This window comes from Rhagoletis zephyria, unplaced genomic scaffold (genome assembly GCF_001687245.7).
Source record: "Rhagoletis zephyria isolate East Lansing unplaced genomic scaffold, Rhagoletis_zephyria_1.1 Rzeph_scaffold_00198, whole genome shotgun sequence".
In the NCBI taxonomy this organism is placed as follows: domain Eukaryota; kingdom Metazoa; phylum Arthropoda; class Insecta; order Diptera; family Tephritidae; genus Rhagoletis; species Rhagoletis zephyria.
In genome coordinates this window covers 326,185-353,717 of record NW_016157282.1, presented here as the reverse complement: position 1 = coordinate 353,717, position 27,533 = coordinate 326,185, and the positions used below count along the sequence as shown (strand labels likewise).

The 27,533-nt window shown below is 39.7% G+C and overlaps 1 protein-coding gene across 1 annotated transcript; it reads left to right on the top strand.

Moving 5' to 3' along the window:
- On the top strand, nucleotides 1–25,708 carry Hers (Histone gene-specific Epigenetic Repressor in late S phase). The gene is made up of 7 exons (XM_017609192.1): nucleotides 1–685; nucleotides 19,379–20,311; nucleotides 20,464–22,026; nucleotides 22,096–23,945; nucleotides 24,017–24,176; nucleotides 24,259–24,427; nucleotides 24,505–25,708. Exons 1-7 carry the CDS (start codon nucleotides 1–3, stop codon nucleotides 24,710–24,712), a joined length of 5,568 nt encoding a protein of 1,855 aa, XP_017464681.1. The 3' UTR covers nucleotides 24,713–25,708.
- The last annotated feature ends 1,825 nt before the right edge of the window (nucleotides 25,709–27,533 follow it).

Sequence of the window (27,533 nt, the reverse complement as noted above, 5' to 3'; positions counted from 1 at the left end):
ATGAAAAATTGTGAATTGTGTGATTTACTCAAAATGCAGCAGCAACACCAACAACAGCAGGAGAATTGCATAAAAACCACCGCTGCGCAGCTGATAAAATCGTTGCGCTTCAACAACAACAGCACGCCGCAAACGTTATGCCAGCATCAACAGACAGCAGCGCCACAACTACAACAGCAGCACATGCATCTACAACATCAACAACAACAACAACAACAGCAGCGTTGCTCCAGTGTTGGCAGCACAGGCAGCAGCACTTGCGACACGCTCTCCTCGCTGTCCGGTTCGGCGTTGTCACCAACGGCCAACAACAACAACAATCACGGCGGCCTTAAAAGTGCGAGCATCGGTAACGGTAGCGGTTTGTTGCCCAACAGCGCCACTGCGCTTTCCACGGCACTAAAGAGCGCTGCAGCCGCCGCCGCCGCCACCACGCCATCGATGTATCCATTGCCAGGCACCCCGCTGGCGACAAACGCTTTACTGCCATCAACACAGCAAGCAACACTGCCAGCGCCGCCACCAGCAGCGAGCAGCAATGTGTTGCCCGCCACGGCAGCACTTGGCGGGTTCGGTGGTGCAGCGGCAATGGCTGCCAATTTGGCTGAATCGTTTACGTTATTACATCAGCAGGCGCATCAGCATTTTCGTGAGATACTCTATGCGGCACATTTGCTTGGACGAGGTAAAGTAATGAAGTAGAAAAAAAATATGTACTTACTTGCTGCTTTGAAAAATTAAGAAAAAGGAAAATCGTTAAGAGATAATTTTGAAAGCAAACAAAAAAAATTTGTACATATGTAGAAAATGTTAATTTACCAGGCAAATACTAGCTGTGTTGTATCACAAAAAGGCGGCAAGCCAATAGCTTCTCGGGGGGGGAGGTGGGGGTAATTTCTAGCGACCAAAAATGCGTACTTTGCTTGCTGTGGCTGAATGAAAATTCCGACAAAAATGTCAGTCCCTAATTGTGGGCGATTATTCAGTAAGTTTATAAACATTTATCATATTTCTTTGACACTTGGCAAGCCAAAAAGCTGTTATAGCTAGTGCGGCAGTGCGGCTAAGTGTGCGCGCGCGGTAGGCGAGCGAGTATTCGAAACTGTGATAAACAGCAGGAATGCACTGAATTTTATGGGTTGTTTGACTTTAAGATTAATGACTTGTGTTAAACAAATTTGAGTTTGAATAAAAATCAGGAAAATTATTTCGAATGGGCGGAAACTGATTTTCGGCCGAAAAATTAATTTGATTAATAAAATAGTGCAAAGATTAAACCAATGAGGCACCACAAAGTCCAAAATAGCTATTTACAAGGGCCATGCCTAGAAACGTGTAGTTGGTGCGCGTAAATGTTGCTTTTATTTTTTAACGTCATAAACGACTCGTTTCTCGAAGCCTGCTTACGGTGGATGCTTCGATGACTAGAGGCCCAATTAAACTCTATTTATAGCTGACTCTTCTACCTGTTCAATAGACGAAAAAGCCGAACATTCTTTTCAACATAAAGCCCATTGCCTGAAATTTTACAGCTGGCGTTGACTTCTAAAAAATAATAATTCAATACTAAAAATCGTTTACAACTCTTTGTTTCGAATCCATTCATTTGCTCCTTTTTATTATGAGCTCTCTCTGTCTTTAGAAATATTTGTGCTGTAAAATTGTATTTGTCAGGTTATTTCAAAAAAAAAAAAAAAAATTAAAATTTTTTCAAGTTCGAAAACTCGATAATCAATTTCAAAATTTCGAAAATATGGTCGAAAATTCTCTGATATTGTTTGACACAAAATGGCGACATTTTGTTTTAGAGGCAGCGTTTGAAAAAGCGTAAATTCGAAATATATATATTTTTTTTTGTATTTTTTAAATACACACGTCTTGCATCCTCTGAATAAGTCTTTTAATCTTAGAGTTTAAGGTTTTAAAATTCGTCAACTGTACTGTAAATTCGAAATTTTCGAAATCTATCAAGTTTAGTTCTATAGCTTTGCTGGAAGTTCGGAAATACGCTGCCTCTAAAGGAATATCTCACCAGTTGGTCAGAGAATATTTTCGAAACTTCGAATTTGACTATCGACTGCGAAATTTTTTGAAAACTATAAATTAGATATGTTTGAAGCTTGCTTGTTAGCATATGTATATTTTTTATTGTAAAAAAATGAATTAGATTAGCGTAAAATATTTAATTTTGTATTTTCCAAGAATTCTGTCCTAATGTAACCGTCTTCACATACCCCTTAACTTCCTAAGGAACATATACATACAATCAATACATGACCTCCCTAACCCGTTTACTATTTTCGAAACAAGCAGTCAAACAATTAACATTCTGACAACACAAAGCTATCTGCTGTTATCGCGCGCGTACGTCTAACCCAGGTTAAGCCAGTGCAGTCACGCGGCAGCGGCGGCATTAGAGAGCTCTTATCTACACGACAGCAACAACAACCAAAAAAAAAAGTGAAAAGCCTGACAACAAAAGTTGACAATTATCTAACAAAATGTCACAGTGGCGCGAAAGGACAAGCATGAAAAAATTTGTCAACTAATCACGAGAACAATGAAAAACAATAACAATAAAAAATAATAATAAACGAACAAAAAACAAAACACCGCGCGTGGTGCTCAACCAGCCCGATTGCACTCAAACAAATGTAGTCCATTAGTGTCATAGACGCCCACAATTTTTCGTATCAACTGTGTGATGTACGGCTATTTGCAAACAATACAATAATACAACAACAAAAAGTGCGCAGCAATCAAAAGAAAGAATAAAGTTGAAAAATATGGCGCGTTCGAAAAAATGTTGAAAATAAATTTGTCATCGTCGAAAAATTAATGGACTCATGTGCTTAATTTTTTATTGAGCTGCTACCGCATATGTTCGACGCTTAATGAACACAGCCAAGCGAGTGACAACAAGCTAGAGTAGAGTTAATCACTACTGACAATGTCTATCTGTCACGACGCCGTTCAACGCGCCTGTCAAGCGTTGAATGTCTGGATTGTTGGGGTATTTGTATGTATGTGCGTGCTTGTTTGCGCCAACAGTGTATGAGCTCCCTCTTCAGCTAACAACTAACGCAGACTGTCCGCCTAGTGACACTGCATAGCGTAGCGCAGTTTGTCATTTGGAGCTTATGGCTGTCCAAAGTGAACGCACTCGTAGGAGGGCGAGCGCGCGCGCGCGCTGAAATGAGTGCCACTGTCGCTTATCTGTCCACCCAAACAATATAGCGACCAGCAAGAATTTACGCTTGCAGTATCCTTCCGCGTTTTTGTTCGCCTTATTGTTGTTGCAATTTTTTAATGACACTCCATTTTGCCACCACAGCTACCACTCGCAAACATAGAATTATTGCGCGCGTCGGATGGAAGAAAGTGCTTTGCGGTAAGTGGTTGGTTGGCGTTGGAATTGTGGTGGCATGTGCCGCGGTTTGGCCCGTTGCGTTGGGCTGCGCGCCAATAATTTGTGGCATTTGCGGCATAAATGATTTGTCACGCAATCAATGCGCCACAAAATTATAATGCTAACAATAATAATAACAAAGTATAAAGCAATAACAAGCTGACAAATGTGCGCTCTGAACGGAAAATACACAATATGAAACACATGCGACAATCGCCAGCCGTAAGCACGTCCTTATTAAAGCAAAAGCAAAAGCTTGTATTTATTTGCTTTTATGGGTATATATTTTTTCGGAGCAAAGGGAAGTGTGCTTTGTCATCGCGCAGGATTACAAATGCCGCGCCCGGTCCTGCAGTCAATCCAACGAATTTATTTGTACGTGTCGGCAATTTTGTCAACACCTCTTAATTTACTGTCGCACCGCAATGAAGTATGTTGTAAACACATATATATGTATGTATATATGTGGTTACCTCTAAAGACATGTGTTGGTAATCCGTGTTTAATTGAGTTAAAGCTATGAAGAAGCCGTATATAACGCAATAAAAACGAAATTAATAGCCTTGCGTGAGTTTCGAGTGCCGGGGAATGTTGCGCTTAATAAATACATATCTTGATGGCGTAGCTAGAAAATGTATTCTAGTGAACACAATTTACTAGTCGTAAAAAATTCTTCATTGTTTACTGAAGAGGGGATGTTATAGAATTTCGCAAAAAAACAATCGAAGCTGAATAATTAAACGCTAAATGTTCAGAAATGTTCTCAAAAGTTATCAATGATAATTTTTAGTTGAAAATGTTAAGCTCGAAAATTCGAAGTTATGTTCGAATTTTTTCGAAGTTGCCAAAAACAAATAATTTCGGCGTTTCTAGATGTGAAAAAGCTTAAAATCGCAAATTACAGCATTCGTTTTTATCCAGATTTGGACATAACAACGTTCTAACCAACTACCCTCATGCTTTTAGGTCCCCAGACTACACAACACCGTCTTTGAAGCTCGAGAACAAGTTCTTCACTCGTATTCTTTCGAGGAAGTGCTGGGAGGACGATACGGTGTGTGGCACTCCCATCGGAGGGCTCTAAATTAAATCTAAGAGTAGGGGGGGGGGGGCTACACTAAAAGGACTTCTCATTATACCTCCAGACCACTGTTCCTAACTCTTCACCTTACCATTTCACATGCATGAACACACTCACACCCACACAAGCTCACACACACAATAACAGTTCAAGTACGTTTTGTGGCATGCGGTCCAACCGCCGGTGATAGTCCACTTAAAATATTCAAAAGTCGCTTTTTTATCTGTCACACTTTATCAGCATTCACGCAGGACGTTGACAAAAAATATATATGTATGTACATGCTACATATGCAAAAACGAGGTACACATACGTACATACATACATATGTACGAATAAGTAAGTAGCTGCGTCTACTATGTGCGCATATCTCTCAAACACCGCAGAACCCATCTCATCGCAGTCTGTCCACACACATTTACATATTTGTAAAACGAACTTTGATGGAGGAGCAGGCGAACGACTGTCATACACTTCACCTAACTACCGCCGCCCAACTCCCAACTCTCGTTTCGAGCATTCATTCTGCCACTCAGCCTTGCTGCCACGCTGCTGCCACTCGTCCGAACGACAACTCAGCAACTCTATAGCGTTGGCAGCTTGAAAAATTGTCAATTGTTGAGTTTGTCACGCTGACAAAATGATGAATTGGCTAGAATGTTTTGCCAACATGAGGGAAGCAGTGAGGAAAAGCAAAGCGGCATCTACATACATACTTGCATACATATGTACATATTTGTATACCTCTTATGCTTATGGCAATATGTGACCAACAAGCAGCAATCGCCGCACAGCTTTGCAACTTGCTGATAACTTCATGAATGGCTGACTGGCTGGACTATTTTGCATACATATGTACATTGCTTGCTGTTTTCCTTTATTTGTTGTCACTTGCGGTACACCACTGCGTATGCCATACATATTTAGGCGAGATGGAAGCCCTGCGTGGCAAAAACAAAAATAGTCATCACTTGGGTGGTGACGTTGATGCCAGAATTCGAGATAAATGCTGTTGCCTACGCACAATCATTCTACGCGCACACACACACACAACTGCAACCGCATGCATACTTAAAACTTATTTAACTCCTCTTATACCGTTGTTGACCAGTTACTCGTTGCACCTGCAGCGATTGGACTGCTCTGATTTCATAGTCGTTGTCGCTGCTGTTGCTGATTGCAGGCACTGATGAGTTGCTACTGATCTGGGTTGAATATGTTGCGATGTTGTTGTTTACGTTCGTTTGTTTGCAGCACGTTGTTGTTGTTGTTGGTAAATCTTGAATTAATGGCATTTTGTTTTGCCTTTTGTCTCACTGTGTGACCTGCATTTTGCACACTTATGTAAGTTCGAGAGTGAGTGTGCTTGTATATAAATCTTCTGGTCCAGTTGCGATGAAATATAAAGAAAATACTTCACAAATTAGTGGTACATATTTTCGTTTCTTCTTAGACTCAACCCTTTAAAAGTACATCGTTACCTAAAGGTGAAAAGGCTTTAAGTCCATTTTTGAAATTATTCCGGAGAGACGAAAAATCGATGTAGTTCGTATTGTCTGTCATTCTGCATCTAGAACTAAATTAAAAAAAAATAAAAAATTGGACTTGGCACGTTTTCACCTTTAGGTGGCGAAATGTTTTTGCATATGTACATTAGGGCGGGTCAATTTGTATGGGAGATTTTTTCTACTATGAGCCTATATCACAGAAGAATTTTGCGTGTAATTATAAGAAAATTTGCCGAAGAAACCATGGGTCTAAATCAATTTGGAGTTTGCCAGGAGTTGTGGAGTATTGTCGTAAAGTGCTTAAATTTTGCATAAAAACATTCTACAAGGGGTTTTTTGGTATGGGAAATCTATTTCTGCACTTATCTTTTTCTTAAAACTTGCACCAGAAGGCGCAACAGTGAAAATTTTCACATTTCCTTCGAAAATTATTTTCGTAATTTGGCAAACTCCAAATTGATTTTAGACCCATGGTTTCTTCTGCAAATTTACTTAGAATTATACGTAGAATCCTCCTACGCTATACGCGCATAGTAAAAAAAATAGCCCTTCCTAATGTACATACATACATATACTCGTTTTATGCAACCATCTCCCCTGACAAAGCTGCAAAGGGTGGTAAATGTGCCCTTTTTCCCGTAAAAGTGTATTATTTAAAAAACGAACACGGTTTTTTTTTTATTTAGGAATCGAAATTTTACAAAGTGGTAAAACAGTGGACAGTTTAATTAACACTAGAAAGCCTGCAAAATCGATATACCTTGAACGAATGACACGGAAAATTTAACCCAACTCTTTTAAAATTAATTTTAGTAAAAAAATACTTATAATTTGAAATTAAAATTGAATTAGCCACTAAATAATTTTTACTTTTATAATTTCTTACTTTATTAAAAAAAAAAAACCTCGGTTATCGAAATGTGCCCATCCACACCAGGTAGCCTGGAAATCGACATTGCTTGAAAGACGAAGAGGGGTCATTTGACGTTTTAAAATAAATTTTAGTAACAAAAAACTTTTAATTAAGAACTGTTTAATAATTGTAAAAATAAAACAAAATATAAATTTTTATTTTCTTTTTTTTTTTCAGTGGTTTGAGTTTGAAAAGCATCAATAAAATAGGAATGCCTTAAAATTAAATTTGATGTATTTTTAATAAAAGTCACAAAATATCAATTTAGAAAAATAACTTAACAAAAGAAATATTGGCAGTCAAAATTAAAATGGGTCAAAAAACCTCTGGACGTCTTTCTAATGTTAATTTCTCAGTGAGCCGCTCTCCAGGCTGCCACCATAATATAATCTAGAATCGAGCACGAAAAGAGAAGGGGCAATCAAAGGGCGGCTTTTTTTAGTAGAAACAAAAAGACCATGAATTTAAAATTTTTGTATTAAATATTATTTTTAAGTTTTTTTTGTTCAATTTAACAACTTTTTAAAAGCCATTAATATACAAATTTTTAATAAATTGTTTAATAATTGCATATCGCTAGCTTAGAGTGAAAAGTTGTTAAGTCCACTTTTTTGGAAAGCTGATATTTTGATACACGAGGCTAGAGAAATAAAAATGCATTGCATGCATTCTTTTATTTGTTTATTGTTTATATTCAATGAAAAAAAATTTAAAATGAAGAAGTCCAAAAGAAACACCGAAAATCCGATAAGGCCAAAATATTACGAAAGCTTTTAATAAGCTGATTCCTATGGAGTTTGCTTTCCTTTAAACAGCCAAAATGTTGTGTTGAAAGTTTTGGGAAATACTTGAAGAAAATGGATATAAGAAGCTTTTTTCCTCTCCTGCGAAGTTTTTAAAATGGGACTTAACAACTTTTCACTCTATCTTTATTAAGATTTTCTTTTTCAAAATAATGGCATTATTCATGAAAAATCCGAAAATCTCGGAAAAAATCAAAAGTCTAATCTATGCGTAGAAAGTGATATTTTTGTAAATCATCTCGCATCTATTTTATTTTTTCATTACAAATTTGCCCCTAATTCCATTACTTTATTTTATGTCTTACTTCTGCGCTGTTCATGAAATGTAAATAAATTTGACACTTATTTTGCATTTTAAATGGATTTTCGTTACACTCACAAAGTGAAGGAACGCAATTTCCTGCGATGATTGCCACACTTGAGCATGATTGAATGCCTTTTAAAGTGATTGAAAGTGGCAGCAGGGATGCTGCTTGAGCAAAAATGTACTCAATTTTAGGTTAATGGCCACACTTTGGCCCTATAACCGTTCAACGTTAAGATAACTGGTGTCAATGGGGCGCATCACATTTGGTTACATAAATAAATGTCAATCAAAAGTAAACTGATAACCTCAAAGTGTTTTTGACTGCGAAATAAAGTGAAGTCACTCCGAAAATCCTAAACCAATTTTATTTCATTGCCAAATAAATTACAGAGCATGAGTGATTGCGTGCTGATGTTGTATCTGCCGCTTGCGAGTTGGATAGCTACTCGGCCAGCCCTGACTTACGCTGATTTAGTCATTTTACGCTTGACATTAGCCAAGTTCACAATCAAGCAAAGGCATACATTTCCTAGCTCGTCATCTACTACATATGTATGTAAAAAGTATAAATTTACTGCCGCTACAACTCATTACGCGTCCACACTCATCATGCGTTTTAATTACATTTCACTACGCTGCGATCTATACTTATCACTGCCACCCTCACGCCCGCAAGCAAGCACTCGCTGCATACGCTTCTGAGCGCGTCATTTGCTGTGGGCAATACAAGAGCGGTTAATTACGCAGAACTTATGATGCGCGCTACACCTCAGTTAACACTCAAGCGCACTGTTTTGGCTGCAACGCACCATCAACTTTTCGCACATGAACAAACAACAGTCAACCACTACGAATAGCAGCAACCCCCGCCACCAACACTCCGCCTTACCCGACTTTTCAGCAGCTACTTAGCCTTCCCTCTACTTCTTTAGCTTTTTTTTTTTTAATTTTTACTGACTATTTACAAAGCCGTATTCACATGCAACGCGTATGTCGACATTCACGGGCTTGAAATCAGCGTCAGCATAAACATTAGCACCAATAAGGCGGGCAACATCATTTCAAACATAATTATCGTTATCATAATCAAAGGCATTAGTTGGCGGCATTGTTGGTGGTGTTGGTGTTTATGACACTGACAGCCGCGGCGGCATTCATTATTGGCACTTTTTACGTGTCCATTGCGTATTTGCACTGCTGTACTAGTGCGTACTCGCGATTACGCGCGTTTGAGTGAATGCGTGCGCGCTTTGCATTTGCTCCTCGTAATTATAACACTTCAAAATTCCTCGACGTTCTCACTGAGAACGCGCAACGTTGCCTTACGATATGTTGTGACACGTTGCAGCGTTTAATTATTTATGCGCTGATGACATTGATGATGGCTGCGTTGATGTGGCTGATGGTGATGATGATAAAATTGTGTATGATATGTGTGAATGAATGTGTGCGTGAAATAACATGTGCTTGTGTTGATGGTCCGTTGAATGCGTTAAATGGGGCATTCATTTTATTCACTGACTCTGAAGCGAGTGTGAGTATGTAAACATTTACAAAGAAATAAGCTGAAACTGCTAATTTACTTTGAAACTAAAATTATAATTTTTTTGATTGAAGGCCAAGTGAGCGAGTGATATAATTAGCGATAATTGAAAAATACTTAACTTCTTTAAGCAAAAATGGGAGTTTTAAAACGTTCAGGTGATAAGAAGTTATGATTTTTTTATGAACTTCGGCCTAAGGGCACGGCCTAAAGTTTTAAGATGCTGGACTTAATGTCAAATCGAGAAGAAAATCTTGGCAACCAATTTCATCGTAGGTTTAATCTGTATATGTATTTGACTTATTGTTAAAAAAATACATAAATAAAATGTCAAGGAAAAGCTGCCACTGCGACTATTTGTTCAAAGCGCTCATTCTCTCCGAACAATATACCCTTCAAATGTTTTTCCTACTTGTGATAATTTCTTTCATAATTCCATTCACTCACATGCTGCTGCCGTGCACAATACATTCCATAGCGCATCTAATCAACCTCTATAAAAGTTCGCGAAAGTCAAAGCACTCGTGGCGGGCTCACACGACGCGCGCGACTATTACTCATAAATGCAATTAAACTTATGCATGTGGCACACATCCAAACCATTTTACCAATGCATATGTCATTGTCGTAACGATTTTGACGCGTTCGGCGCATCGTAGTTCATCAACTAATTATGCGCACAATTTGTGCGAAAAATATTCACACACTTGCATTTGCACTAACAACTTGCTATCGTCACATTTTGTGTAGTCAAGTAACGCGCGCTAAATATCAGGGCGTCGGTCGATTCGTGCATAAACAAAACGTGCGACAAAATGCGCTCCGCGCTACCAATCGAGTAGTATTAGGTGTGTTGTCGCCGCTGCCGTTGTCAACAAAACGGCGCGCCGGCAATCAATCATTTACTCAGTCATTCATTTATTCATTTGCGCCGTCAATTTCACATACACTCAAGATTGAATTTAGTTGGCGGCGAAAAATGCGCCGTGATGTAGGGTACCCAACTGGAATAATGTTTTATGAACCGGTTTTATCCAACGTTACTTTCGCCTTCAGTTTGGTTATAATTGGTGTAGCAAAAGCTTATGCCGTTAATTTTTGATATTGTCTCATTTCCGCTCGTGTTCATTCGTGTTTCCTCTTTCACTTTTTGTCTTTTTTTACCGACTTCTGGATCCAGCTTCAATACATAGCGCGCTGTCAAAAATTCAAATTCATTTGCTCGCCGCTATCGCGGCGTTATTGTGGTATGGTTCATACAAATTGTATAGGCATGTGAATTTTTGACAGTTCCTTGGCGCTTGACGCACCAATTTAGGGATGGCAGGCAGAGTACAACTCCTCCCCAAGATTTTCTGGCGTTCAACGCTTTTCAGGCTATCCGGCTATAAGTTTAATATTAGAGCTTGGGCGTCTCAAGCCTCAACGCCTGAAAAATCTGCCATGCTGCATCACCTTTAGGGTTTTGTCCTTTTAAATCGAATGAAAAATAGTTATGATTTATCTACATAATTTATCTAATTTAGCATTTTCTCCGTCCCAAGTAGGTATGGAACTAGTTAATCGATGGAGTATCGTTAAACATTCTCAACAACAGCGTTTCACGTGCGTCAGCATTACACACTTTGTCTATGGTCACACCTGGAGTCGCTTCATTTTATTTTTTTATTAAGTATATAGAAATTCCATTGCAACCACATTCATTTCACGCCGGGTCTCCACATTTGCGCCGCATGCGTTTGGCATGTTGTCAGCTGCGTTCTCAAAGCGCTTACTGTATACAAATCTACTTGGTATGCATTACTGCAAGTGTTTGGTAAAAATATGCCGGTTTGTTGTTGTTTTGGCAAAATGGTTGTGCGCGACACGGTAGACAGCTGATTTTGGTTTTATTCAACGATTTTTTTTTTTTTTTTTTGCTGTTGTATTTATACATCAAAGTGCTACACATCTGCGTTTGGCAATTTCCTTACCTCTATAATAGCGCCCCTTTTACTGGATACACTTTGCTGCTTACTGGCAATAACTCAATTTTGTACTTTTCGATGTCGCTGGCTTGCATTACGTTGTTGTAGCTGGTGATAATTAAGTGTGATTTATTCATTTAAATTATGTGCTTTTCATCACCTCCTTCGTGACTCTTACATTTCTCACACCTCTTCATATTTACATTTTCAATTCTGCGTAATCATCACACTATGTAAATGTTTGCGCTTTCACGCCATAAAAGTGTAAATTATATTAATTTTGCACGTTACCTTCAAGTGGTTGTGCTTCGCTTATCGTAGATATGCCACTTCTGAAAGGTAAACAAAGTTTGAATTGAATTCAAACACGCTTTTCACATTTGTTTTATAAGCACTTGTGATGAAAATGCACCATTTCACTTTAGAGCAATGGATAATCAAAAATGGTTTAAGTTGAAAGCGATTTTGTTTTTGTTCTTGCTTATGTGCTCGCGCTTAATTTACTTCTGTGGTACTATGGAACATCTGTTCGCTGTTAATCAATCACGTTAGGGGTGTTCTCGTATCCAAATTTATCCAAAATTTTAGAAAACTACAATGTAGCGGAATTTGGGAGAGCAAAATGACATCTCATTTTGAGGGGAAGCAGAAAATAAATTACCAAACGAACCACCTGTGGCAACTGTGGAAGTGACCAGCTGTTTCGAAAGTTGCATGTTTTTGCAATTCGGTGGATATTTTGTCTCTTTGATAGCGAATGCTGCTAAACTGTGATGCTGCTGCATATTTTTGTCTGACGAATACGAGAGAACACTCCTGTCAATTTTTATGCACTTAAATGCCAAAGCACTTCATCTTGTATATGCGCTTTTTCCTCAATAAATATTTTATTATCGCACGTCACCTCCGTTGATGTGTGCTGCCAACAAATTTCATTCATCACGCAGTTCAAATTACTTAACACCTTTCGTTAAATATTTTAATGTGCTGGGCGTGCTTATGTGCCATTTTGTTATAATGAAGCCATTTAACAACGAGCGTTGGTAAGGCAATTATAATTCCAGACGCAGACATGTCTGGAATCCGCGACACACACAAACATGCACCAATAAGCGCAGATGCCAGACATACCAAACATTTATACTTCCTTATGCGTTGGCTTCAGTTATTTCATATTTCTTTTTGGCTTCCGCATTTTTATAGCTTACCCATCTGCCAGCAAGTGGCGAAGAAGAATTAGAGATGTAATGTCAATAATCTGACAACTACATACGATTGCTAGGACATACAAACAACAAATCAAACATTCAATCACCGTTTGTGTCAAAGACCTCGCCAACAATCCTGTCAGAGCCAACAATGGCCATGTACTGGCTGTAGTAGCTTTTTAACGGCAACAGGAAGTGCGCGTATGCGAGAAAATCAACACAGCGTGAATGCGTGCGGGAAAGAGAGCGTGTGAGTAACGACTTCTGCGGTGACATTGGGCAACCACAATTTTATTGCCATTTAAGCATGTTGTGATTTTTATTGTTAACACATTCCAATTACCTACACCTTGATGGCAGCAGATTTGTTTTCACATTCAAGCGAGCACGCGTGAGCTAACCAAAATAACCTTTATTTATTTTGGCATGGCATTGCCGCCCACTATATAGCTTTGCGGCAGGCGGGTCGGGTACAAATGTGCTGCCACCGGCTTGCCTTTTGCTTCGGACTTGGGGGTTGGTTGCTGATTCATAAGGCGTTCATATTGCGCTCATGTCGACAAACAATTTAAGCCTAAATTGCTAAATTGTTTGGTTATTTCCGCTACAAACACGTACAAACTCATTTGGTTAGGTTTACCAGAAATGTTGGCAGCTGCTTATTGACTTTCTTTGTTTTTTGTTTCGTTCTTTCAATTCAATTGTGTTTACATATTGTTGTTTTTTATTATCTGCCTTTCACATCACTTGTCACACCTCACGAATTGTGATATTCCTCATTTTATGGCTCATTGGGCGCGTTTTTTATTTTTTATTTTATACCGTATTCATACTCCCTCCACAAACAAATCGAAGCTTACCCTATGTTCACATTTAACTGTTTATTGTTGTATGTTAATGTTTAATACAAATTCCCTAAGAATGTTAATCCATACGTGAAATTGCTTACATTTCCATGGCCTGGAGCTACTGAATTTCTCAACAAACTGTATTTATGTTACTTCACTTATTTCCTTTTATAAAGTTTTTTTCATATTTCTCGGCAGTATTCGTTAATATGCCATTTCGCTTTATTCTAATGACTGTCCCACACCCAAATCATCTCACTTTAGTTGGTCATGAGAAGGAGACGCTTGAAGAAATTACAAAAAAAAAATATTTAACTCTAACATTTAGCGAATTCTTCATATTTATTTTAATTATTTTAATAGCCTTAAATTGTATCAAACTGATTATGTTCCATATACAACAGTGTTCACGAAAATAGCATTCACAATATAATTGTCAGTTTCGACAGTTTAATGTTCTTTTATAAAAATATATGTAGTTAAATCTACAACAAAAACTAAACAAATTAAAATTTCAAACTTAAGAATTTTTAAAAATTCAACAAATCTTTAAAAAAAATCATAAAAATTTAAATCTTTTTATCAGAATTTTTAGAAAACTTTCGTGTATGCAAGTTTGAAGTGGTACACAATTCGCGATGATTTTGGTGAATGTTTTTCGTTGAAGGTGTTGTGCTTTCTCTTCCATATAAAGCATGGTAACAACTTTTTTTATATGAAAGAAAGTGCGTGAAATCGAAAAAAAAAAATTATGAAAAATCCACGAGAAATTTTTTTTAGCAACTTCAGAGTTGCAATTTGTTCTGCTAAAATTTAGTAAGCTATAAAACTGTATACCAAACATTTTTCTAGAAATTCAAATTAAAAACCTGGGATTGGAATGAAAAGTTTGTGAAATTTTTCTAGTTTTTGTATAGTTTGAGATTTGAATGTAAGTATATGGTTTTAATTACATATTGAACTACACTTTTATGAAAAATAGTGACCTTAAAAAATGTTAAAAAAAATAAAATGTTGATGTGCTATGCTTTTGTCGCGGACTGTATGTACCTTTGCAGTTCTATGTTCCAGCTGACATCCCTCCCTCCTCCCTCACTTAGCAACCCACATATGTAAACGCATTTATGTATATCAAGTACGGGCATATTTAATAAACTTCAACTTACAATGCAGCTGTTGTACTTTAGTAGATTATGCGGAATCACGAACTTCGTGATGTGTCACAATATACGCGCACTCACACTCCACGGTGATCATTCTCCTTAAGTACCTACTAGATATTTTACACACATACTCTTATTCCATTTGAAATTTATTCGCGGTATTGATTGACAGACACACCGATTGATTAGCTTCATTGTTACCTACAAACACTTGTTAGGGATCATTGTCACTCTTGGTCGGATGTGCTGATGGCCGATACATATGGGGACCCTACTTTGGCATAAACTGTCTGACAGTGCGGCCCAGTGGGTGATGAATGATATTGGGTGGGTGTTGAATAAGTAGAGAAACAAACCCAAGCCTGAAATGTCGACAGCGTGTGAATAATGCACGAAATTAAAGCTCGATTTGCGCGCGTGCATTTGTGTTTGGGGAGGCGAGTATATGAAAAACAAATGAAAATAAAAACACACCGCAGCACAAACGTGAACGGCAAGTGACAGGATATAAATTTATAATTACAGGAGAGTGATGCATAAATGAATGAGTTCGTCAGTGTATGAAGACTTTTATTGTTTGCATACATTTTTGCTTACGTGTGTTTCTGTTTTCCTCCTTTTTTCCAGTCACAATGGGTGTACTGTTTACAATAAGCTGTCATTAAAGGTGTATTTTGACATGTCACACTTGTCTCGTTTGTATATGCACTGAAAATGGCAGTTGTCACGACGATTCATTGTCGTTTAACACGAAAATGTGGTAGAGTTGGGTTTAGCTTACGCTTACTACGCCCGCTGATGTTTTCTAAGTGGGCTATTTTATAGTTGCTGTAGATAATGAGTGTGTAAATTAAAATGTCAATTGATTATTAGCTCATCAAACGGCTGTCGTTGACAGCTAATGTTTTGTTCAATTATATAAATAGCGTTGTTTGTTGTTGATATGTAAATAGTCACGAGTAAAACTGGCAACGCGCTTCATAAAAAAACACCTTATTGGTACTTTGTTTATTACTTTTTTTTAACAACGGGCCTCCAAAATAAGCGAAGTCATTTATTGGTCAATCAGGTGGTACAATATCTTTAATAAAAGATCACTACAAGAATATCAGCTGATAGAGCGATTTACATATGTTTAGTATGCGACATTCATTGTAATCAAGAACTGAGGAATAGGCTGTTTCTAATGGGAAATCGGAAACTCGCGCCAAAAAATACAGTAACTGGTATTTGATGTATGTATGTATGTCGATTGATTTAATTAATTTAACTGAGAATACCTTTTTTGGGCTCATCAGTTCGATAAGCAGTTCTCTTCTGGCATTACTTGCTGTCTCCATTAGCGTATAGCCATCGCAGGAGATCTGTCAGTTTCATCGCGAGCGAAATGCTCATCGCAGATAATTTTTTGTACTTGGGCATTTCATCGCAGAAGGTTTAATTTCAAAAAGTGCTTACGAAAACTACTGTATTCACAAAAATAGCTTACTCCATGTTGTTTTGAGCATGTGTCGTCATCCTCATGCCAGAAGTATGAATGCGCAAAGTTATCAGTTTTGAGTTATTGTGTTGACTTGATAACCTTTGGATGTTTTATGTTATACCAAAAGCCAGAATACCATGCGTACATGGAAAGCACATATTTTACAATTTCAATTGCATAAATGTAGAGTTAAACCTCGTAAAGAAAAACTTTCAAACTTGATTTCCCAAAATTTTAATTTTTTACACATTTATGTTTCTGGCATACGGGCGGCGATATATTATAGAAAAACACAACTTCATCAAAATTCAAAGTTAAAACAAGCTGTGTAACTAACTATTTGAAAGTTGATCGCCTGCGAATGTGATGAGTGGTCTCCACAAGCGATTCTTCTCCGGAGATCTATCGCAGGAGATGAACAATCGCTAATGCAGATAGCAAATTACGGCTTGTTTGGGTTACAAGCAGCCGGGCACATATATACGTATTCCCTAACAATAGTCACTTAAAATTTTGACAAAGAATAGGCCATGAAACTAGAGCTCTTGTTAGTCGACTAGTCGACTAATCGGTTAGTCGAATAGCAAAAGTTGTTTAAAAAAATAATCATTTTCACTCAAATAACTAACCGTTTTCTTTCGACTTTTTCAACTAACCGTTCACAAAAAACGAGTCGACTATCCGTTCATTTTCAATTTTTCGTTAGTTTCTTTTAGTAAAATTTTTTAATTTTTTTTTTTTAATACTTATCCTCATGGAAAACCCCCCAACCGCGCTAATAAAAATACATTTATGGTAAAAACAATAATAATTTAAAATTAATTTAATCGAATAATTTCGGTTAGTCGATTTTCAGAGTACTCGATAGTGAGCTGTTAGTCGAAAGTGAACAGTTAGTCGAAATCTAGCGGTTAATCAATAATTACTATTCGACTATCAACCAAAAAAAAAGTTGCTAATCGACTAGTCGACTCACCAAATAGCCGAATAGTCGATTTTTAACCAGAGGGTCAATTCCCGTTCTGCGTTATCGTGAAGAGAAGTAAAAAGTATAAAATTAACACCGAAATAAATGCGGTGAAAAGGTGTTATTTTTATCACTTCGCAATAACGCAGAACGAGAATTGAACGTCAGAGATATTTATAAAAAACTAAGAGCGGGGCTTACACGATTAGACATGTGTGACAACATGGTGTGATGGCTATTTCGATCGTATAAACGCTTAAAAACCCGCTCGACACACATTTGGTTGGTTTTGATTTCTTACAGTTATATTCGCCTCAAGCCAAGTTGTCACCCATGTTGGATTGTGTAAATCTCCCCAAATTTTATATGAAAATTTTATATGAAAATTTATAGAAATACTTCTCAAAGACCTTGCTGTGTTGCCACAAAGATCATTGAGTCTATGCGAGTCCTCTGTGGTAGGACTGGGCTAAGGCGTAACCTAATAATTAAAGGGGACAAATCAGAACGTCCAGGTGTAAAAAAAAAGAGTTCTCTTGCACTAAACCAATGCCGGGCAATTTCGGCTTTCCTATTACCGCGCGAATGGCTGCCAGCGTTTCTTGCGCAAAATATCAGAATACTGTTCTGCTCTACGCTGTTCTACACTTTTAGTGCACTCATCGAACAGACCGAATGTCTACCCTTGCCCAAACCCAATTTAATACACTTGATTGAATAATGTACTCAGCCGATTTATCGATTGAATCACTCCATTGCAGGTGCAACTGCCAAAGTAGCTACAAGCAAGTTTTTCAGCAAGAAAAAGTTGCCCAGCACTACTTCAAGCAGGACAACAAACAATCTCAGTGCTTAAGCCACTCGAAATTAAAAATTCAAAAGACATTTGTAACAACACTAAATTACGCATCGTTACTATAGACTTTCAAATACTTAGATATACATAAATAGTATGATTTACTTTAATTTAATAAATCGATTGCTGTTCCTCATTTACTTACTTTGTGCGCTTATTCACAAGTCGCAATTGATTTTCCCAATTTATGCTTGTCAAATGCCTCGCTCGCTGACCTTTTGTCGCTTAACGACTAAAAAGTCAAAATGTCAAATTTCCACACTAAAAATAAAACTCAGCTAACCGCAAGTTACAGCAAGTAAAACGGCGAAAAGCCACATGAAGTGGAAAAAATTAAAGAAAAAAACTCAACCAGGAAATTTTCACATTTAAATTTATAGCTTTGTTAGGCGCTTTACCTTTATGATTGTTGTTGTTGCTATTGCTTGTTGTCGCTTGTGCGCTGCAACATTGTTGCCGGTAGGCTGTTTCTGTGGCTGTGCTGTCAACTGTGTGCAGTTGTAGGAAAAGTAAAAAGACAAAAACAACCACAGCTAGCAACAAAATCAACCGTCACAGCTACGGTTATACGAAAATCACTCCTTTTGCCGATCGTCCGATCAACTAACCGAATAACACTTACGACTAGCTGCAATGGCCAATGGAAGCGCGCACGCTGTCAATAGGAGCTGCAGCTGCAGCAGCGAAGCCAACAGCAACGTAATGGCGGGATTTACGTAAGGCGCTGTTTGCTTTCTTGCTTATAACGGCAATACAGCAACAGTAACAACCAAACAAGTTTAACAACAATATAGGCAGGCAAAAAAAAACATTTAAAAGAAGTACAAAAACAATTGCAGCCACTGCAACTGTGAGCAGATCAAATACTCGATAAATAGACGTTTTGGTTTTTTTCTTTCTCCTCTCATTTTCTCGCTCTGCGTCTTGCTTTCGAAAGCGCACACTGTATTTTAAAAGAAAAACAGCGGCAAGTGAATATATAAATATATTTACATACATATGTATGTATGCATGTGTGCATGTTTGTAAATGCGGCCGCTAGCTGCGCAACGTAACGGGCAATCGATCGGCGACAATATTTTCCAAAGCACTGCGCACAAGCTCATGGCCACATTTTGCAGATTAACGGCTATAAATTAGACTCGTACATGCTGGCCAAGAACTCGGCAGATCCTTTTGGTCTGTTTTTCACGCAAGTCAGATTTTTATTTAAGAAATGTCAGCATACGCTTTAAGCAGCTTCTTTAGATTTATGTAGCTTTTTTCTTTCCTTCATTTCCTTTACATTTTTCTGATTCCTTATTATTCTTGTTTCTTTCCAGGCTATTACCAACCTGCCGGTCCATTGATCTCACCACACGTTCTACCGCCCTTAGCCGCCGCACCACCGCCGCCTCCTAATGTGCCACTTTTGGCTGCAGGTGCTGTTTCCGCTTCCGCCGCCGCTGGCTCATCCATTAAGAAGTCACAACAAATACCTGCGCCGCTTAGCTCCGATCCGGAGCTCGCAGCCGCGGCCCAACAACAGCCACCATCGTCGGCCACTGCCGCAGATAACAGCGCAGACAGTGATGTTCTCATCACTGGCGGCGACTTGACACCTTTCCGCTATCCGCCGGTCGCACATAGCGGCGCGCCAACCACCACACAGCACCAGCAGGTGCAGCAGCAACAGCAGCATCAACAACAGCTTCATCAGCAAGCTGCCGCCGCTGCTGCCGCAGCTGCTGCTGCTGCGGCCGCCGCCGCACATCAAAGTTCACCATATCCACGCTCGATGCACGCACAGATGCACTACTCGACAGCGTATCCGGCCAACTATTGTACACCATATCCGGTGGAAGCGGTTTGCTATTCGCCGCCCGCCTATCAGCCCTACTTTTCGACCAAAGTTTATCAGAGCGCGGGACCGCCCCCACCACCACCCTCTACATACCGACGCTACCCTTACTATCAACCTGGTCATCCGGCGCCGCCACCGGCCGAATTGTACGAACAGGGACCGCCACCACCACCGCCGACGGCGTCTGGTGGTGCTGGCCAAGCGACTGGACCGCCGCCACCACCAACGTCCATACAGGGACCACCACCAACAGCACCGCCCCCCGGAACACAGCTCGTGCCGGCTGGACCGGCAGCACACGCACAACACCTCGAGCACTATCCAGGTCCTCCGGGCTACTACACTGGCTATAGCCCGGGCGGCAGCGCGGCGGGTCAGTGTTATACGCGCAGCATACAGGGACCGTATATGGGTAAGGAAAAGTATGGTTCTCACCTGTGTGGTAGTAGTACATAACTGGGGTAAATAGGGTTAGGGGCTCAAAAATCATTGGTTTTTGAATTTTCTAGACTCAAAACTCTTACTCACCTAAGCACTCATTTTCTCTCTTCCATCTCTATACAGAATATCCACCACAGTGTCCGTGTCCCATGCAACAATCGTGTCCAAAAAACGTCCATACTGGGCCTCATATTGGTAGCAACAACGTCAGCAACAGCAACAGCATCGGCAACAGCAGCTCGTTCAGCAACAACAGCAACAGCTGTTCAGCGATGAGTCATTTGAGCAACAACAGCAGCAATATGCTGATGAATGGCAGCAACAACAACAGCAGCAGCAGGGAAATCAACAGCAGCAGCGACAGCAACAAGAGTTCGATTACGACGAACAGCCAGCACAACAGCAGCAGCTCGATGAACAATTCATTGACTACCAGTAGAGGCCCAGTTAAAAAATCGACGACTACGGCGACGACAACATTGACAACAACAGCAACAATCACTAGCGCGCCAATAACAGCAACAGCTGTAGCGCTCACGGCCACGGCAACTACGCCAACCCAAATCGACGAGCTGCTGCTCTTTGGCAAGCAACAGTCGCAGCAGCATTTAGATCTGCTGCAGGCGGTGAAATCCGAGCTGAAGCTAGAAGACTCGGATAACAAAAGCCAGTACGAGGAGAGCGTAGTACAGCCGCCGACACCGCCCGAGAGCTACACCACCAACGACGAGAAGTTGTTAGACACCCTTACCGAACACGAGTTGTCGTCGGCGTCGCTGCCGGCGACTATTGAAGAGGCTAACGCGAAGCTGCACTTTGAATGCGGCAAAAAAAGAGATAATAAGTTGGTGGAGGACGAGAGTATTCGACAACGACCAATAGCGCGATTTGCCGCCATCGGCAATCGAACGAACGCAGCACAGCCAATACTAGAAGCCTACGACTTGACAACAGCCGCGACGGTGACACCACCGCCCTCAACGCCGACCTCGGCAGCAACAACCAACGGCGGTAATCGCAACGGTGGTAGCGTCAGTGCTAACTCCACCAGCAGCACAGCCAACTCTGCCGCGCTGCCGTTCGTGGGACGCAAGGCGCGCATTGGCAAAACGATGGCGCGTGAAATGGTGTACGCAGGTGCGGCCGCTAGCGTGGCAGCGCAGACGCAGAGCAGTTCGCAGGTGCCATCGACGCCATTAATACAAGTGCGTACACTGCCACAGCAGTCAAGTGTGGTGAAGCAGTCCCAACAGCAGCAGCAGCTGCAAGCTCAACAAACTCAGCAGCAAAAACAGCAGCAGCATCAGGCGCAGGCACAGTTGACTGTGTTGCAGCCTGAGCAGCTGTTGGCTGCCATCACACCCAGTCCTTCACCACAAGTGCCAGCGACGCTAAGCGAGTGCTTTCCAGGGATGACGGGCACGGCAGTATTACAGTCGCCACTGCAGACACCCTTTCTGATTAAGACGGAAATAAAGGCGGAAAAAATTAAGCTGGAAGACGAAGAGCCGCTGCTGAGCGCAGTGTTGCAGCTGCAACAACAGCAAGAATCCAGCTACAGTCATGACAGAGACGGCGAGAAAGCCGAGTTGAAGCTTATTAAAGCAGAGCCTCTAACTTCGGCCTGCGAAGAAGTGGCGGCTGTCGTAAATGATGCCGCTGCTAATGCGACACTAAAACCGTTAGGTAAGTCGAATTTTCACTTTTCAAACTGAGTCATTTTCAAAGCTTCCATTTCCTCACCTACCTCCACAGGTCGCATGCGCCTCTTGCCCAGCTGGCAGCAGCCACCAATTATACAATGCGACATTGACCTCTCCACGACCTCAGACGACGATGTGCTCGATCTCTGCCACAGCCCGACCACATCCACATCGGGCGGCAGTGGCCAAAAGTCACGCCTTAAGATACTTAACCTACCCAAAATTCAGCAACAGTGCAAGAAATCGTCTCCAAATGGCTACAAAAGTCTCATCAAACAAACCGAACCACGCACTTACTTGTGCCTCAGCGGGCGCAAGCTGGACAAACGGGGTCGCTATAGCAAGCTACAAATACGACAAGCGGGCAAGGTAGGCAGTGTCGGCGGTACGATACGACGACGTCAGCTAGTGCTCACCGATCAACAGAAGAAGCAGCTGAAGCTGCGCAAGAAGAAGCTACAAGCGCTGGAGCGCCGCAAGCAGGAATTGTTGGAGAAGCGCCGCGCGGCAGCCAAGCAAGAGCGCATGCAACGCAGGAAGTTGCTGAAGAAATCGATGATCGCAAGAGGCATAAAACAGGAGGAAATCGAGCCGAGCGTTGAGGAGATCGTCGACTTGGTGGACGAACCGGACCAGACCGAAAGCGAATTCAGCGAAGTAACACAGCCGGAAATGCCAAGCTTGCGCATGCTGCTGTCGGAGAGCAGTAGTCTCAGCAGCAGCAGCAGCGGTAACTGCAACAGCAATAGTAACAGTAATAGCAACAGTAATAGCAATAGCAGTAGCAGCATGAGCACACTCAGGATCACACCTAAACCTTCGCCCAAACGTGGCAAGGTGCCACGTAAAACCTGTATACCACTGCACCTGCTCGAAACAATCGACTCGGTGGCGCGTGGTTACTTCTCAGAACCTGAAACGTCACGTTGCAGCGGCGCGTTGAATACGTACGCGAGCTGTGATGCAACTGACACGGAACCACTCATGGATAAGTCGGCATCTGGGCGCAAGCCGAAGAAAGAGAAGAAAGCGAGTGCTGAAAAACGCTCAAAGTCTGAAACGAAGAAACCTATCAAGAGCGCTGATGCATCCAGCGCTGCATGCGAAGTTACTGATGTCGAATACACGCTTGCGGTGGCGTATGCCACGAAAACTACCTCAGCAGTAGCAGCATCTGCGTCCGAAGCATACGAAATAGTGTCCAAGACACCTTTGGATTTGTCCCAGTACACAGCAGCAGAGCAGGACGAGCTAACAGGGATTGTTAACAGCTCCGGTTCCACCAGCAAATCCGCGAACAAATCCAAGCGTACGCCGGCTAAGCGAAAAACCGCTAAGACGAAGAAGCCAAGAAGACAGGGCGCAAGCAAGAAAAAAGCCAACGTGAAAGCAAGACAACAAGCCAGTGAATTTGACACGCCTGCTGCGCAGATGGCTGTGACAGAACAGCTCGGTTTGGAAACCAATAACAATGAGTATGACAAATGCAGCGCTGAAGATGCGGTGCTCGAACTAGCCGACCGACAAGCACAATTCGAAGTAGAAGCAGCGGACGAAGAGATGTCAGCGTGCACGTTATACGACAAAGTAGAACAGCAGCAACAGCAACAGCAACACTATGCGCAGCCCCTCGAGAAACATTCCAATGCACAAGTGTTCTTGCCGCCAGTGCCGCCGATGCCGCCGATGCCGCGCATTGTTTGCCAGCCACATCACGGCGCCAAGCGCACGCGTTCACGCTCCAAATTTGGTAGCCGCAAGCGGCAGAAGGTGAAACATTCCACGGTCTCGTTCGAATTGGACGATCGACTGCCGCCAGCGACGCGCGTCGATGTGGTGCCAAAATGGAATAACGGGTGGACGTGGGAGGGTGAACCATTCCAGGGCGCGGTATTCTTGAATGTAAGTGCTGAGTGTTGGTTGAGGGTAGTAAAATGAATTTTCTTTTCAAATACGTATTTCTATGCTTACAGAGCGACGATCCACTGGTCATTCGCACCTGTTATCCCGCCATGCGGCACTCGGAGGGCGACATAATACGCACGCGTGACTGCGTGCTGCTCAAAGCGAACGAGGACAATGACTTGCCGTATGTGGCGAAAGTGGCGCATATCTGGGAGAACCCCGAGGATGGTGAGTTCATCAACTATTTTAACTAAATTTTGGGCTGGGCGTGAACCCAACGCGTTAACAAAATTTTTTTTTTGTATTGCAGGCGAAATGATGATCTCTTTGCTGTGGTACTACCGCCCCGAACATACCGAACAGGGCCGCCAGCCCAACGACAGTCCCGACGAGGTATACGCGTCCAGACATCGCGATCACAACTCCGTTGCTTGCATTGAGGACAAGTGTTACGTGCTCACTTTTAGCGAGTATTGCAGGTGAGCTGGCGAAAGTGCGCCACTCAGCGCTTGAGGCGGACTAATATAACCTTTTTTTTATTATATTCTATATACAGATATCGCCGTCGCTTGCGTGCTGCCGAAGAAGATATCGAAGAGGAAGTCTCCATTGTGCCGAAACGATCCAGTTGTTATAGCATACGCACGGTGCCTGACAACACCAATCCCGAACTGGTGATGTTCTGTCGGCGCGCGTATGAGTTTCGCACGAGGCGACTGCTGAAGATGCCCAACAAGCAGGACTACATTGTCGTGAACGGCTAAGCGGGCTGCAATGAGTGTGATGAATGCACGCAAGGAGAAAAAGGACAGTAAGTGAATGCAAAGCGCGCCACCACTGCAGTTACAAGTGAGGTTAAGTGCGTTTAGCAACAAAAAAAATCACTGAAGTTAAAAAAAACAAAGAGAAAACAAGTAAATAGTATTGTATTTGAGGTTCAAAACATTTTAGGCATGGCATACATATAGGGTGCTACATGGGGATTTCAATGCTATGCGCTATTGAAATTAAATAGTGCGAAAAGTCATTAGGGCCTTCTACAGCAGTAATTTTTATTTGCATTAATTATTTATAAGAGAAATTATTTAAGTGACTTATTTTACATTTATTTTCCACTACTCTTTCTGATTTACGCCTTTGTATGTGTAAGCTTAAATCGATGTGTGGCTTTTTTGCCAGTATACTGCTCGCGGCTTTTTTTGTTATTATATAGTGACTAGCGTATATGTATGTACTCGTATATTTAAAATATTTATAAAAAAAAAAAATATATTACTTTTCCTTATTAACTTATACTGGAGACGCTGAGTGCGAGATTCAATGCTTGAACTATTATTGTAAGCAGCAAGAAATATGCATGTCTAAAACAAAAAATCCTACAAAAAGTAGTAAGTGAAAATTATAATGTAGCATTATTGAAAATTAATGACGCTGCGAAGTAAAATTTGAAATTTAACCAAAAAACAGTAAATCACAGAGCATACAAAACAAATATTTAGCTATTTTAATGAAAATGGCGCGTAGCCACCAAGTACCATGTAAGAAATAACCTAGTGAAATAGCTGCAGTTATAACAACAAAAACAAGGGACCAGGCGTACTAAAAGAAAAAGAAAATAATACTTTTTGGAAAAAAAAGATAACTAAAAAATTCAATTATCACAAAATAGTCAGTTTAGTTGTAGGCAGTGAGCGTTTAAAGAATTTACAAAACTTGAAAAAATTACAATAAACCAACAGTCAAAAATAAGTAAAAAAAAACAAGATTTACAAGAAATCGAGTGAATGCCAATTTTTTTTTAATTTGTTGCAAAAATCTGCAATTTTTACGCAAATTTTGTTTGAAGTTTTTGTGAAATATTTTTTTGCAAAAATATTCTACTGTAGAATTATTTGTATATGCTTGAACTGCATAGCTGATAAACTTGTGCAAACAAGTTTCGCTATTTCGTGCTTTTTCACTATTGCTGCTTTTGAATTAATTATTATTTTTGGTAAATGCATATTATTGCAGGCATACAATGATTTATTGCAATTGTAAGACATTTTCAAACATTGGGAACCATTTTTTTTTTTTTTTTTGTTGCATGAAAAACATGCCATCCAAAAAACTATTACGTTCAAGAAAATACATGTTTACACTTTGCAAACTCGATGTTTTGATAAAAAATTTAGTTTTCGAAAATGCTTTAGTTGGAAATTTGCATAAAATTAAAAGTAATAAACCCCGTAAATGAAACAAATTCATTATCCAAATATTTTAAATAAAATTTTTTAAGCTAAAAAAAATGCCAAAAAGAATAATATTCAGTTTACACAATCTATTACATGCATCTTCGAAAAGAACAATTTACATACAGGCTTACCGACAAAAATCCTTTTGAGTTCAAGGGCAATTTATATTAGAAAAAATATATACCTAAAAATTGAAAGAACGCCAAAGAAGTCATTTTCAGTTTGCGCAAACAATTGCTCAAATTTTCCGAAGCAATATTATAAATTTTAGATAAAATAATTTTAAATTTTCTTGGCAATTTCAATATTTTTTTTGAAAAATTAAAATAAATTTTTAAAATTTTTTTGCAGAAAATATTTATGTTTAAAACTTAAAAATTGTTACATCTTTTCTAGAACCTCTTAAACAAATGGGGTATTCACAACGGCATCGTGTGTTACTGTTGTGTGTCATAAACTTTAAAAGGTTAAATGAATGTTTCGAGAACTGGAAACCACATACAACTACATAGTTTTTACCGCTGTAAAAATTCATAATACATATGAATTTTATGGTACCGTGCGAATCCCCTTAATATATTTTTAGCCGTTTAAAGTTGACGACACACAACAATGCGACACTTACCATACCGTTTTGAATAAAATGATTAGTTTTTTTTGTCGGAAACAAATAGAAAATTTATTTAAAAATAAAGATTTTTTATTCATAACAAAATGTTAGCCTAAAAATAAATCAGCAAAATTGATTAGTACATTGTTTGTTTATTTAAATTTTATTGCTAAAGATTGTAAATTGGCTTCAAATAGTACAGCATTTCTGAAAGATTTCACTTTATAATTTTCTCCAAATTGTAAACTAGTTAAATTTTTTTTTTAATTTTGAAAATTCCCAAAAAATCTTCCAAAATTAGTGCATTCGGAATTAGCTTTAAAATTGTATGAAAGATTTTTTGCAAAAATTTTTTAATCAAATTAAAGTTTCAGAATTCTACTTTTAGCTCTTTTTTTATTTTTGCATAAAAATAATTCTATACCATTTTTAATATTTTCCATTTCTTTTGTTGCAAATTTACGCAAGCAAAAAAGTCTTCGAACGATAAATTGAAAATCAAAATTTAAATGACGTAGTAAAATAAAGCAAAACAACAAGAATTCAAAATCAGAGAAAAAAATATGTGTAGCAGTAACAAATATCAAAAAAGCAGCAAATAAGCACAAAATATTACAGTAACAAAAAAAAATATTTTTACAGCAAAAACTAAGTAAATTACAAACGAAAAAAAAAACTATTTCTGCAAACTTATAAACAAAAAAATATTTCTACTAAAAATTTTCAAAATTCCTCAGCAAA

Excerpts from the sequence above, each read along its gene's own strand:
- Hers (XM_017609192.1), top strand. The coding sequence starts at position 1 with ATGAAAAATTGTGAATTGTGTGATTTACTCAAAATGCAGCAGCAACAC. Across the intron at positions 686-19,378 it reads GGCACATTTGCTTGGACGAG|GCTATTACCAACCTGCCGGT; the intron begins GTAAAGTAATGA and ends GTTTCTTTCCAG. Across the intron at positions 24,428-24,504 it reads ACTTTTAGCGAGTATTGCAG|ATATCGCCGTCGCTTGCGTG; the intron begins GTGAGCTGGCGA and ends TTCTATATACAG.